This window comes from Lonchura striata, chromosome 17 (assembly GCF_050655825.1).
Source record: "Lonchura striata isolate lonStrDom1 chromosome 17, ASM5065582v1, whole genome shotgun sequence".
Taxonomy (NCBI): domain Eukaryota; kingdom Metazoa; phylum Chordata; class Aves; order Passeriformes; family Estrildidae; genus Lonchura; species Lonchura striata.
Genome location: NC_140719.1, coordinates 4,241,756 through 4,256,728, shown reverse-complemented (window position 1 = coordinate 4,256,728; position 14,973 = coordinate 4,241,756). Strand labels below are relative to the sequence as shown.

The 14,973-nt window shown below is 45.6% G+C and overlaps 1 protein-coding gene across 4 annotated transcripts in view; it reads right to left on the bottom strand.

Annotated features, from left to right (window-relative positions):
• The window catches only part of PAPPA (pappalysin 1), a 180,975-nt gene that overhangs the window by 64,456 nt on the left and 101,546 nt on the right, over window positions 1–14,973 (bottom strand). For all 4 annotated transcript variants that reach the window (XM_021551415.4, XM_085594030.1, XM_085594031.1 and 1 more), the window contains exon 10: window positions 11,270–11,466. In XM_021551415.4, coding sequence (XP_021407090.3) covers window positions 11,270–11,466 — 197 coding nt within the window. The remainder of the gene's footprint in view (window positions 1–11,269; window positions 11,467–14,973) is intronic.

Below are 14,973 nucleotides of genomic sequence, written 5' to 3'. Positions count from 1 at the left end.
GCAAGCAAAAAGGAGCTACAGGGATTTCCATTAGATGATGGCCCAGATTGCATGTGTATTCAAGGAGTGTTATTAACTTTAGCTTTCTCAAAAATGCAGTTATTTCACTTCCAAAGAGATGGTATGAACAATATATTTCCATTTTTAAATTGTACAGACCTGCATTCTTTGAGCTTCCTTTTGAATTTCTGTTATCTCCAGATTCAAAGCAAACTTCATTTAAAACCAGTGAGTTCAAATCAAAATCACATCAAACCATAAACTTCACATGGCATACCTGAAAAAAACTGTAAATCAGTTCTGACTGGCCCTATCCCAAACTCACATGGGCTTTGACAGTCAGCCAGGTGTAATCAAATATCTAGGATGCTTGCTGGACTCATGGAAAAAAACAATATGGAGTTTTGCTTTTCCAACAAAACCCTAACCAGATGATTTTTGCACAGTTCAAAGGATCACCACGAGGATGTCAGTAAAGCCAAGGCTAGAAACTACAGAAAAATAGATTGAGAAAAAGAATAAATAATTTCACTAATGGGATTTAAAAATCAACTCGTATTTTATGGCAGCCCACAAGAAAATGCCAGCATCTGGAGCTCCTGGGTGCAATTTGCACATGCCCCTGCTTCTCTTGCCATTCAGAGATGCAAACTGAAGGGATGCAGAATCAAGAGATAGTTCTGAGTGCACAACACAGCCTCCTTTACAGCACATGCAAGTGCAATCCAGCAGTCTGACACGTGCTCCTGTTTATTCCTGTCAGTCTCTTCTATTTCTTCAGCTTGGCAGTAGGACATAAAGATGCTGCTCTCAAAAAACAGCGTCTTCCACACCAACACTGCTGGGATCCCACCTCAGGATCAAGCAGCACCACCCAAACAAGAACTTGTGCCTTCAGTTCTGCAAGTATCAGCCTCATTAAAACTAAAAGACATTTTCAAGCTGCAGCACAAGCTCCTGTCTACAACTTCCACATTACTGCTCACAGAAGTGTGAAGGCATTATAGACTGATAAGTGCTTTAGCAGACTGTATATCCATCCACTGGAGAGCAAGGTTAAACAAATACAGGAGCCAGAACATTATTGTTGGCTGAGCGCTCGGGTTCCCGAGCTGCCCGTCTCTAACTTGAGCGGGCCAGGTCCACTGCAGCACAGCTCTGTGCAGCCAAGGCTGGCCGGGGGGTGCTGCAGCAAAGCAAAACAATCCCATCCCATCAGCTTTCATCACCGAGGAGCAGAGCAAAAGCAAATTTTGTTTTGTTTCGTTTTGTTTTTCCTTTGGCTGGAGTGTTTAATTCGAGAGCAGCTGGCACCAGAAAATCAAACTGTCAAAGGCAGAGTGTGGGCCACATTTTAGGAGGATCTTAAATATATTTTTGTTATTATATTCGTCATTCTGGCTTACTAGATTCATTGTACTTTTCCAGCTCCTGTAAGGCAAAGAGGGGTTGGTACAATCCACCTGGTAACATCCCCTCATTCCTTCCCAGAGCTGGTGCCATACATTCGTTTGGATGAAGAAAACACACAGATAAGAAGAAAAAAAACACAAAAGGAACAACAACAAATCCCCTAAGAACTTGAGTTCTCCATCAGATAACACGCTGGCTGAGGTGGACAGAGATGCTTAGAAGCACATGGACAATGACACTAATAAAAAGAGAAAGAAATTAAGCCACTTTTTTTTTTTTTTTTTTTTTTTTCCCAGCTCTCAAACAGGAAAAAAACCTTGTTGCTTTTGGTTCCAGTAATTTAGGAGCAAGCCCTAAATATTGCCATACCTCACCCCAGCTCCCTGCACCACCCTCAGTGCTCAGGGGGCACAGGAGCCACTTCCCAGAGAGGTGAGCCGAGGCAGGTGCCACCCTGAGCCCTGCAGACCCCTCCCCAAGCCTGGCCTGTGCCTGAGGCAAACAGCCATGCAGTGGTTAATGTCAGCCCCGACCACATGATCACACTCAGAAAAGGTCAAAAGAGTGATTTTTCATTTAAAAACATCTGTGTGTTTAAAGAACAAAACTTTCTCATGTGCAGAAAACCAGGGGTTTCCAGTACTTTTATTTCCAGAGTTAAAGCCATGCTTTTCGGCTTTGTTTAGGGTTATGGCCCACGTAAACACGCTGTGTAAACCACACACTACACTCAGCACACAGCGTTTCCACAGGCAGGGATAATTGGGGGTGCAAATCTCTCCCTCCCTGGCTGCTTTTCCCTCTCCAGGCTGCTCAGCTTTCCCCACTGTGCTCCCAGCGAGCCAGCCAGACACCCTGTTGTTGCCCTTCCCTATATGAAGACATACACATGCCTCTAATCCTAAGGGTGTAAGTCTGCTCTGGGCTGTCAACAGGCCTTAATTGGATACATCCAGGGAGATGATGCATTGGGAAGAGGCCCTGAATTTAATAGGAAAAGAGAGGCTCCAGAGAGGCACCGGGGGAATGTGGAGGGGGGATTGGAGGAGCTGCCCTGTGCTCCAGGGAGCCGTCACACCTCAGATGGCAAAACCTTTCAGTTCCCATCCAACTATCAGCCCTACAGCAATGGGTATTAATCGAGATTAAACCCTCTGGTTTGTTTTTCAGTAGCTGAAGGTATTGCTTGAAGTATGTAAATCAGAAGGTTCCCCCTTGCTTCACTGGGCTTTTCCCACTGAAACTGCACAGTAAGGGAACCACCATCCTGCAAACAAATTCCTCTGAATGACCTGGACCTTCCAGGCAGATCCACAGAGCAGGTGCTGCCTCCAACCCATGCACATCTCCACCCAAGAAAAAGGCTTGTCTGGGGAAGCCTGTCACTCCCCTCTCACCTTGGAACAACTCTGGTTGCTCCGATAAACCCAAAACTCCAACAAATCAAGCCAAAATACTTGGAGCATTTAGTTTTTGGTGTCCCAGGTTTGTAGGGGAGTTCAGAGGAACTCCCAACTGCTCCCAGAAGAAGTTACTGGAGGAATTAAAGTGTTGTGCGAAAGAAGAAGCTCAGCTTCTTCAGCCTCAGTGCCTTCCAGGATCAGGCTCTGAGAAGATGGAGTGGCAGCAGAGGAGGTGGAGGAAGACCCAGCTGCCAAGGCTCAGCCTTTCTCACCAGGAACAACCTCTGGGAAACAGGCACATTTCCACAGAGTGAGGCTTTCCCTCTCCAGCTGGTCCAGCTCACTGTGTAGGCACAGTGACAGAGCAGCTCTGCTGGAAGGCCAAATGTTTCAAAGGGGTTTGGATGGAGAAAGGTGTGAAGTAGGTCATCTCTACCCTGTGCTTCACCTTCCCCTCTCTGAAGAGTGACTTGTCTCCTCTGAGCATGATGATGAAAGGGTTAATTACCAAATAAATGGAAAAATAACATTCGCTGCCAGCAGTGCTAAGTGTAAGGATTTTGGCCCAGTTACCAAAATGGCTAAGGAGAACTTGATGTTCTCCTGAGCTGAGGGCTTCTCCCAGAGAGGAGGTACATGTGGGGACAGATAATAGCACTGATCCTGCAAATAACCATTTCCTGGCACATGTGAGAGCTTGGAGCCAGACCCTGAGACGACAGTGGAAACCCAGTCCCCAGGAGACTCCTGCTGACAGCACGGGGGAGCTGGGCCACTTACCAGATGTGAATTTGAATTAGCAGGGTGAATCATGTCTTCTTATCAGATTCCCCACTGAAATGACCTCAGAGGAAAGAGTGGTCCTCCAGCTTTGCAGGCAGCACTTCCAAAAGTGAGCACAGATGTGGGGTTCCTCCACAGTTACAGCTCCAACTAAGGCAGCACAGCTCAGGAGAGACTTGGAGCAGCTCAACAGTGTATCCAAATGGTCCCCACTTTGTTGTTTGTTTGGTTGCTTTTTTCCTCCCTTTTTTATTATTATTGTAATTAAAGCTGATTCTTATTTTCAGGTGGGGACAGGGTTTGACTCAAGACACTTTCAGGACAGTATTGGGCAAACACCATCCTCCAAAACCATGCCTTTTAGAGACATCTTAAGATGAGCCCCCTGAAATGCACTGGCATTCAAAAAATGAGGTGTCTTATGACAATGTGGGCTAAAATGCCCATGGCACTCCAAACAAGTGGTGCAGACAATCCTTCATTTACAAGAAAAAAAATAAATTCTTTGCTCCTGGCATGAGAAAGTTTACTTTCAGCTTAAAGAAATGACCGTGTGGTTTTGGGGATGGCATTCCGTTCTGCTGGAGAGCAGCACCCTGCCTGCCTGTACATCCGTGGTTTTGTAGCTACATTACAACCCTGGAGAGCTCTGTTTACATATTTGACATGTTTCCTTGTGCAGAACATGAAACCAAATTACAGTGTAAAAGCCATTATGGCTTTGCTCTTGCACCCTTTTCCATCCCCTTCTCCCATTGCTTGGTTTAGATCTATCTGAGCATTTTTAGCTGTGCCGGGTCGCCTGGCACTGCTTCAGGCAGGTTTATTTGCTGTTATACAGGGAAATCATGGAAAAGCCAGTGAAGCCACATGCCAGGGAGCAGGGGGAAGACGGCGGGGTGGGGGTGGGATGAGAACTGCCCAGAACCCTTCATGCATGAACAAAGCAGACGTGTCGGTGCATTTATGCAAGATCACTCTGCTCTGAATGGAGAGGGACCCAAGACAAACAACCTGGATGGGATGCAGGGGAGCTATCCCACGCTCACGGCTGGACATGCTCTGCATCCCAAGGCTTGTGAGCAGCAGCAGCAGGCGGGGAGAGTGGCAGGTTGAGGGGCAAGGGCCGAGGAGGGGGGGTCTCCTTTCAGAGGAGTGCATGCTAATGAGCAGTGCCTCTGTCGGGGGGTCCGGCTGCCCGGCTCGCCGATGCCAGGGGGGTCCAAGCTGTTCTCTATTGATGCCTCTAATCTGGGTGGGTGGCTGGGTGTACAGCAGATATGATCATAAAATGGTAATTTACTTCCTAAAGGAGCACATAATCCCTATTGCTGCCGAAGACAATATTCCTTTCTTGCCTTTCTTCTTGCTTCTAGAAACAACAAATGGCATGGAATTCTGCTCTTGTTTCATTAGTGGTAAATCTCTCCTGGTTCTAGGAAGATGGGACCAATTTCCGGCACCTGAGGATTTTTGGTTTGACCTTCATCTCTGAAAAAGTCAGATTGAACCTCTCTGAGAGTACGGTTGGCTGCTTTGCTCTCTGCATCATTCTTTGTTTCTTTTATCTATTTTCTCTACAGTACACAAAGGGAACACAGTGTACCAGCCCCTGGTACTCACTGTTCTGTTTCCCTTAGATGACTTGCATATGTGCTCTTGAAAAATTATTCTAAAAACCAAGGGGGGGAAGGGAGTGGAAATAAAAAAAAAAAAAATCCCTTGAGTGTTTGTCAAAATTGCTTGGAATCTCCTCTGACATCTCATTGTGTTCTCTCCATCCTCCCCTTACACAAATCAGCCAGAGGCTACAACATCAGCCATGGGGTGTGAGCTTTACGGCAGCCAGGAGCAGAGGAGCACTGGAAGCCATGGGGGTGGAGGGGATCCCTGTCTGTCCTGGCTGGGAGCAGTCAGGCAGGTGAGGGGCAGCATCCTCCAGCCAGCTCTGAACTGACTTTCAGGGTAACGCTCTTCCTCAGCCAACTCTCTGCAAATGAGCCTTTTCCAAGGCAGCCTACCTAGAAATCCCATTTCTCATTTCATTTAACTCCCCAGAATGCTGAGATCATTCCTGAGCCATGGCACTGATGCTATGTGACACATCCTTGTAGCATCCCTCACCTCGGACCCTCGGCATGGACCACCTCCTCCAACGAGACAGAGCAGCAAACAAATGTGCAAACAAGGAGCAGTGCAGTTCCTTTGGCAGAAAGGCTGCAGAATTCATCTTTCCCAGCAAGTCAGGTGGGAAGCAACGTTTCCAGCCATTAAAGCAAAGAGATGGTGGGACAGTTTTCCAGTCCTTTTGTGCTGGGAATGAACAGCCAAACTGTGCTAGGTTCAAGACTGATTAACTCACAAACAGGATGATGTGAGGGGGCTGACAGAGCTAAAATGCAGATTTAATGACCTCAAACCCCTCCAGGGCTCTGGTCCCAGGCAGCAACTCTCAGCAAGTCCTGAATAGTTTTCTTTTTATCCAAGATAGGAACATTTCCCTTTCAAGACATCCTGAACTTCCTAGTCCTTGGGAGGTTTAGGCTCAGTAATGCCCAGTGCCTTCAATGTCTCTGAAGGATTTTGAGGTCTAATCCTCAAACAGTAGCTTTACCTTTCCATGCTCCCATTTCCACCTCCATTAAACGGAACAGAAACCAAGCAATGTGGCTGTGATAAGGATTAATTAATCACTGCACATTGGGAAAAAAAAAAAAAATATATCATCACTAAACCCAAGGAAGGAGCATTCCAGCCTGAATTTGCCTGACAGTCAGGGCCAGGCTCATGACGCAGCTCTCCAGCCTCAGGCAAAAGACCAAATTGGCTGGTCTGTAGTTTCCAGGGGAAATGAAGACAAAATTTTGGACCCCTGGAACTAACTTTAGACTGGGAGACTGTGTAACATAAGCTGAAGCCCTTTAGTGGATCAGCCAGTACTGGAAATGAGCTCAGCCATGTGCAGCAAACCTACATTCCTCCTGTGACAGCCTGTGCACAGTGTCCAGTTCATCTTTTTCCAGAACTGGTCTCTGATCACTCATGGTTCCTCCATTAATGGTTTTGCTTAGTGGGATTCTGCCCTCATCCTCCAGAGCTTAGTGGTTCAAAGTCTGGCTTGGCTATAAATAACAAAGACATTTGCAAAGCAAATCATCTTATTAAAAATGGGGATTTTTTTATCCCTCCAACCACAACAAAACTCTTACCGTTGAAGAGCAACAGGACTTGGCTGTGAATTGGGAAGTTCAAAAAGGGCCACTTGCAGAGCCGACAGACAGACACCCTCCCTCTTCTCAGCAAGATCACCCCAAAGGAAAGGAATGGCTTCTCCATTAAAAGTTGCAGGTTTCCTCTCTTTCCACTCCTGTTCAAGACTACTCTATTTGCTGGCTCTGCTGGATCTTTGGGGAATTATCTTCAGCATTATATTTATTAGACAGAATAAAACTGCATGGCAGAGAACTCCATCATATTTCTCTTTAATTTTCGTATGGTATTTTCTTACCAGTCTTGGAACCCTTGCTCTACCATGTTATTTCTTTTAGTAGTCAGGATATTTTTGTTGCTCCTGTCTTCTCCTTTTGTGGGCTATTCCAGACATACTGCAATTCTAGACATCTTTTGCTGCTGGTGGAAGGTTTGCTGCAGCAAGTCTGGATGAGTGCAATTGTGGGAATGGTAATGGGGCAGGAGGGGGCCTCTGTTTGTGGGAAAGATGTAATAAGAATCCTCTTCCACAACTTCTTACTCCATAGAAGCCCCTGTGGGGTACCAGAGGAGCACAGGGTGTGTTCTTTAGTCCGGGAATGAAAACGAATCCCAGGATCTGTTTGTGCCCAGGAGCCTTGGGAAAGAGTCCCCGTTCTGTTAACTGTGCCTGAGCTGTGTGGCTTTTTCCATACACTGGAAAATCAAGCTCAAACCATGGCATAGGGCAAAAAAAAGTTATATAATATATATATATATGTGTGTGTGTGTGTGTGTGTGTGTGTGTGTGTGTGTGTGTGTATGTACATATATACATACATACATATATATATGTATGTATGTATGTATGTATGTATATATGTATGTATACATGTATGGTTACTAGGTCTAAACTATTTCTGCACATCTGGGAGGAAATGCAACAAAAGGCAGCTCCTGGGGGACTGTCCTCTAAATCACCAACCCACTCCAACAGCCAAGTCTTGAGCACACATGGCTGTGACAGGAGTAGCAGGGTCAAGAATCAGCCACCTAAAGACCCATTAGTCCCTTCCCTTAACTCTCTGTTGTAAAGGCCCAAAGGGAAGCTTCAGGTCAGTTCTCCAAAACTTCAGCACAGTTCTCCAAAAGCAGGAGTGGCACCAGCAAGAAGAAAGGAGAAATGGCATCTCCAGTGTCCTGTGATCAGCCTGCACTCCTCTGCCTGTGCTCTGCTCACCCCAGCTGGAGCATCCCTCCTGGAATAGGCCTGTCAGAGGTTTCCTCCAGAGGCATTAGCAAAATATCCAAATCCTCCCTGCTCAATGCAACTGACTCCAGCAAGAGAGACTAACAGCAGCTAATGCACTCACCCAGCATAAAGTGTGGCAAAAGAAAACTGATATGCAAGGAGAGGCTGTTTGAAGACTCACAGCAGAAGGAGGAGGAAAGAAAAAAAAAAGAAAAAACCATCTCAAGAGTGAGTAAAGCCCTTATTGCTGAATTCTTCCTGCAGCTGACAACAGGTAGTGACCAGCATCTGCTTCCAGGTCTGTGGAAGACACGAGATTAGAAATCAAACTGCAAAACTACCCTGCACTGGTGTTTGCATTTCTGTGCTGGTGCAGTGTTGCTGACTGGCCCTCTTTGGCTCTGAATATGATGCTGTCAGTACTGAGAATATTTCTTAATCAGCACTGAAGGATGGCTGCCAGGAAAGTAGAAGTGGCTGTCTCTCAGTCTTGCTTCTGCAGAAAGGGCGATTGTTTAAAGGGGGGGCTGTTTGACCTTTCCATTTTTCAAATCTGTATCTCTTCGCCAAGACTGTGTCATTCTTTGTAAACGTTTTATTGTTCAAAACAAATCTTATACTGCAAACTTTCTTTTTTATCTCCCTTACTATGTTGCCAGTCGGCAGCTTCACACTAACAAGTGATGTAACTGAAAACTAAGTATCCAAGGAAAAGCCAGCTGCAGACATGGGCAATGTCTGCAGTGAACCGAGCAAAGAGGTCACAGAAACAGCCCTACAATAAGAAGAAAGTTCTCTCCAGCTCGTGCTTATCCGCAATCGCCCAACAGGTAAACAAGGCACATGGGCAGATATTGCTGAGAGATACCACCACCACCAACCAACCTGGGATGCAAACTCCTCAGAAAAAGCCTTGACAGAACTATGACAGTCATGCAGAGAACCTGGTGTTGAGATATCTAAGGATGAGAAGCATTTTAAGTCAGGACATGCTTAAAATATTTTAAAGTGCCTTGAGAACGTTGGGGCAATGATGAGAGGCGGGGATGGCTGACAAACAGGCAGCTTATGTATTCTGTATATTGCTGGGCACTGCACTCAAACATATCTTTCATGGCATTCCTGATGAGAAGCCAACACAAATACCACTCTGATTAATCAGGAAGCTACCCAGCAACAACATGAAAAGTTTGCACAAGACCAACAAGCACACAACCTACTCTGAAAGGTATCTGGGTGAGGAAAGGTGCTCTTTTCATCAATACAGAAAGCCCCTAAGGCTCAGTGCTTGGGCAGATAATGAAGCCAAACATGTTTACACACCAGTGATCATTACATGCAGCGATTAGAGGAGATCTTAGGTTAATTTTCATCTCCACAAGCTAACAGACTGATGACCTGCTGCCCCACCTAACCTCTCCAGAGTGACAAGTCAGGTGCTTTCCCAAGACAACTGTCTTGTTCCTGGGGGAAACAAAAACTTTCCCATCATCTATATGATTAAAAAGGTCAATGAACCCCGTGCACTCCAACTGGTGCAATAGGACCAGCTGAGCTAAAGCAAAAACTCTTTTTGCTGGAAGTAAATAGCACACTGTTATCTCACCAGGGGCCAGGCAATAACAGGAGGCATGTTCCCATTCATTCTGCCTGTGTGTGATATGCCACTGCTCTGCCTATAAATACAACAGCTTTTATTTTTTTGCCTTTTTTTTATTCCTTAAACAGGGCTGTAACAACTTCATCTGATCTGGGTACAACAAACATGTTTGAGTTTTGTCTACACAGCAGGGTTTTGTGTTGTGTGTGTGCGTGGTGGTGGTTTTTCCACCACAGGACCATGTGTTACCTACTGTGTGGAGCGGCTGAGCTCCTACCAGTGCTTCAGAGAAAATCAGGGCAGCTCTGGAGCAGCTGCAGGGGGACAGAATGCCTGGGGACATGCCCAAAAAGCAGCACCTGAACTGGAGCCACTGGCCTTTGGTCTGCACAGGGATCTTGAATGAGAAAGAAGTTGTGAAGGCACAAGCAAGGGTCCAGAGGAAAGTTCCTTTTACAGTGTGAAATAATAAACGAGACCACGACAAAAAGTCAATACTGGGCTCGGGATTCTTTCTTGATTCTCTGCCAGCTAACCACGCTTTGTGCATTTAGAACTGACCTGGTCATTAATTTGTTACAGACTTGTGCAATGTGAGCAAGGCCAAGTCTCTTGCATAAAGATGTTTTCTCTTGCAAGCCAACTGGAAATGCTTAACATTTACTATTCACAGAGAGATCTGCTTGTCATATCTGTGACACGGCACTCCTCTCTGCACTGCCCACTCAAGACACCTCTTGGATAATTAGACTCAGAAAAACTTTCCTGCATCCAACCAGAAGTCAGCCAAAGTTAAATAGTGTGATAAGTTCTCTGTCTCTAGTAAGGGACAACCGTGGGGACTGAAGGAGGAATATACAAAGCAGCTCTTACATATGAAGAGTCTTTCCCTCTAAAAATCATCAAAAAGCAATGTGGGCTTTCCCAAATCAGGTTGCATCTGAACTGCTGCCTCTGTATCATGTACAGCTCTGTTTTCCAGACAGCTACCTAATGTTTTTTGGTTTTTTTGGGTTTTTTTTGGTTTTTTTTGTTTTTTTGTTTTCTTTTTAAACTCATTTGGATCTCATTCTCTCAAAGAGACAAAAGGTAAAGTTATGGTAACTGGAGCTATTTATGCTACAAAGGAGACATAGGAGAAGGGGGTTAAAGCTAATGAATGGCTTTGGGAATGGACAGGACCTTTCTCAGAATAGAACAATAGGGTGCTTTTATGGAACTGGGAGGCAGAAAACACAAAACTATTAAAAAAGAAAGAACACTCTTTTGTATTATTCGGCATTAGCCTTCAGAACTCATTGCCACAAGCTCGTCCCCTGTGCTTGCTGTGAAGAGCCCGTCCATCTCTGTGGTGATGATGGTTGGGAGAGGTGACTCCTGCACAGCTCTTTGAAACAACCCAGCCACAACTTCAGCCAGTTCCAGTTGGGTGACTGGGACTGAATTTCAACTCATCACTACTGATCAGGCTCAGAAAGAGAGAAGTTGCTGCCAGGGGCCATCCTTGGTGAAGCAACAAGGGAACAGGCAGGGGTAAGAGCATCCCTGAATGCTGCCCAGTGAGCTCCACCTGGGAGCATTGCTCCCTGCTGGACTTCCAGGAGACGAAGAGGAACAGGCTGTCCTTACCTGGGTTGCTGCTGGCTGACCAATGACCACCCACCCTGGGCACTGCTGGTCACTGTGGTGCGAGACAGAGACGTTGGAAGCCCACTGATCCAGGAAGCCTTTGGGAGTGTAAACGCCACAGTCTTTGATGCTGGTCATTTGCTCAAATTCCTCACAGACTCCATCACCGTCGTGGAAATAGCACCTGCTGGGTTCATCTGCCAGGGGAAACAGAGAAAACAAACTACACATGTCTGCAGGGTAGTTCCTAGGACCTGATACCATCAGTGGTCGTGTATCACCTGTGTCAGGTCACTGGGAGGTGGAAGCATTGGTCACTTTTAGGTCATACCAAGGTGATTTAAATAAAGCCAAGCAACAATAGCCAACTTTTGTATTGGGCAATTCCCCGAAGACATTTCCCAATGTTAGGGAGGTTCTGCTTATTTTCATCTATCTCCTTTTTAAAGACATAGAAGAAAGCAGAGATAGAAAATACGTAGAGAGGCAAATGTGGGTGTTGGCATAATTCCACCAGCTGGGATGGAAAAATGCCAGCAGAGGGTTTGGTCTAAAATGTTTCCCTTTTTGTTTTTAAAAGATATCTGCACATCAACAACAACAACAGCAACTGTGGCTGTAGAGATGGTGAAAACTGCCAAGTTCACAGTTGTAGTGACCAAAGGGCCAAACAGATCTGTTTATCCAAGGCAGATACAGTACACACAGTATGAGGGTGAGTTTGCCACATAAACACACGGCTTCAACCAACATGACTCAGATTTGACCTGAAAGGATCAAAAGCAGCAGGAGACTTTATTATCCTTGCCCATTTTTTCTGTGGCTTTTCTAATGAGACTGCCAACAAAGATGCCAAATTTTTGAGGTTGTTTCTGTAACAGTGGCCCATTAAAAACTGAACTGAGATCCATCTACTCTTTTCAAACAGACTGCATAGCAATAATGACTTTCAGTCATTAGAGTACTCTGTGAAATGGAAACCTTTGACCTGTTGGTATCCTATTTTGTATTGTATTATCATTGCCAGTCCCCAGAGGTATCCAGTTCTGACAGCCTGTTGTATTTTCATCTGGCAAATAAGCCTGTTGAAAAAATGGTAGGAAATTAGCCAGAGCTGCTAGCTGGACTGATGGAAAAGATCCCTAAGGAGAATCCTGTTGGTAGCACTGGACTATCATGAGCTAGGTGTCAGAAAATCCAAGGCCTGCTCAATTTTGAGCTACTTCAAATCTACTAAACCCACTGTTTATTTTTTCTCCTGGTTTACACAGTGAAAGACCATCATGAGCCAGAAAACATCAGTTTATTGCTATTCAATTATTTAATGACTTTCACTCCTTTTCCTTCTGTGCAAGATTGCAGGTCTTTAAGAGAGGGTGGCTTCAAAAGAATAGAGAAGTCTATCAGGGAAAAAATGTCATTATTGTTTGATTTCATCACAGCCTCTGTGGACAACTTGTGTACATGGATAAATGTAGGGGGAACTGTGTATTTGACAGGCAAGAGCTCTGAGCTGGTGAAAAGGAGCACAAGTCTGGAAGTGTTTCAGCTGTATGAGTGCACTTCTGAATGAATATTCCGAGGGTGGCCAAACTTCTTGAGCTTACATGTCACATCTTAACATCTTCATTTGTCTTCCAGCCACCAAACATATATCCCACCCCTCAAAGCACTCAGGAAGGCCCTGGGAGAGTGTTTCCCAGACAAGAGATGACAATAGCTCCTGGGGTGTCTGGGTGGATGTGCTGATGAACCCTAAGGCAACCGAGTAGTGCTATCCCCATGGGAATCATTCATCCTGGGAGAGCCATGCCCTGTGTCTGGCCAGCTCAAGGAATGGGTGGAATGAGAATGCCACTGTGATGGCCATGGACACAAACTCTTGGTTCCTTCACCTTATCCTTCTGCATCTCCTGTTCTGCTCCTCTCCCACATCAAGGCATAAATCAGGTGTCAGGACAGTAGGAAACAATTGGCTTACCCACTATGTCCCAGTTTGAGTGAGAGGCCCAACAGAAATCTCTGAGAAATATTCAGCCCTAAAAAGACTGAGGTCAGCAATCAAAAATCCTCAAAAACAAATTCCAAACAGATGCAAATACGCATTTTTGGAAAAAAAGCATTTCTTTGTCATTTTATAAAAAGAGGCTTATTTCTGTAAAAAGAAGGGGGGCGGGGGGATGAAAGGAAAATACCTACCCTGCTAAAAAGACCTGACCTTCAGCCTATAAACATATGCACAGTCGAATATGCACACGTACAGTGAAACATCACCACCCTGCTGCACACCCACGCTGACAGAAACACTGACACACAAACGCACGGGCGCTCCCTTTACACATCCCCGACTCAGCCACCCCCCATGCAAACACATACCCACAAACTCACAGCCTAATTTTAGGCACATGCATTTAGACAGTGTTTCCCAGCCTTCCCAGAGCACTGACTTCTTTTCACGACAGGCACTGAAGTAAGCACATTTATAGAGCAGCATACTCCAGCACTGGCTCCAAATGCTCCCTCCTAATGCAATGATAAACGTAATGGGCTTCTGATAAGATCATGTGTTTGGGATAAAAGAATACTCAAGGCCTACTTCAGCCCGATGACTTAATTCATACTCACACGGAGGGGAAAGCAGCCTTTGAATAGCTGTGATCCAGGACAGTGTGTGATCCTAACAGAGGCTAATTTGTTCCTGATTATGCCTAAGACCCCAATAAATCTGTCTGCTCAGAGTCTGCAAAACCCGAGGGAGGAACCGAACAGAGAGCCTGAGATGTCTGAATTAAACGGGGACTGCCTAAATGATTAACCAAGTCCTGCTGAACTGCACTGCCGTGAGCCCTGGAGCTGTGCTGGCCCTGGAGAGCCACTGCATCCATGGGACAACACTGTGCACAGAAGCTGAGAGATGAGGCACCCACTCACATTTATGTGCTCTGAAAAATGATGAGAGAAACTGGCTTTACAACCCTGGTTACTTTTAAGGAAGATCTGTGGGTCTCACTATTGACTCATCACACCATGTGCAATGCACTGCATTGAGGGGAGTGCTGGTGAGAAGAGGGGAAGATTTTCCTGCCAGAGGGCTTCCCAATTCTGAGTGATGGCAAATGGGATTTTTATTAAATCCTTCCCAGACACAAGGGCACCAACCTTCAACAGCCAAATGTGGTGCATCACTGTGTGGGCTGCCAAAAACTAGCAGAGGTTCTTCCTTCAGGTGTTGAGCATCAGCTCTGACTCTGGATTCTGCCAGTGGTCTTGGGTGACTGGCAGGTTACATGCTGAGCTTTACATTTTCATGATCAAAGCAAAGAACAACCAGTTTGTTCCTTCCTATAACTGCCCTCACAAAATAAAAACTAACAGGCTTTCCCCCTTTCTTCAGTGGTGGGAACAGAGCTCAGTTATATTCATAGAGTCCTACAGGCTCAGAGCAGAGAGGACAGTGTTAGGAGTGGTGTATTTCTAGGAAGGAGTAGCTAATGGCTTTATTCCTATAATGATGCAAAATGCTTTTTCTGATCTCTTCTTAACTACTGTGACACTAAATGCATCTGAGGCCTTGGCAACATGAGCTAATTTTAGTCTCCACAGAGGTCTAGAGGCTCCCAAGATCTGGTGGTGGTCAGGGGTTCGTCATGCATGACCCGCACCATGAACTGCATTCATCAGCACTGTGGACTTTGCACTCCAAA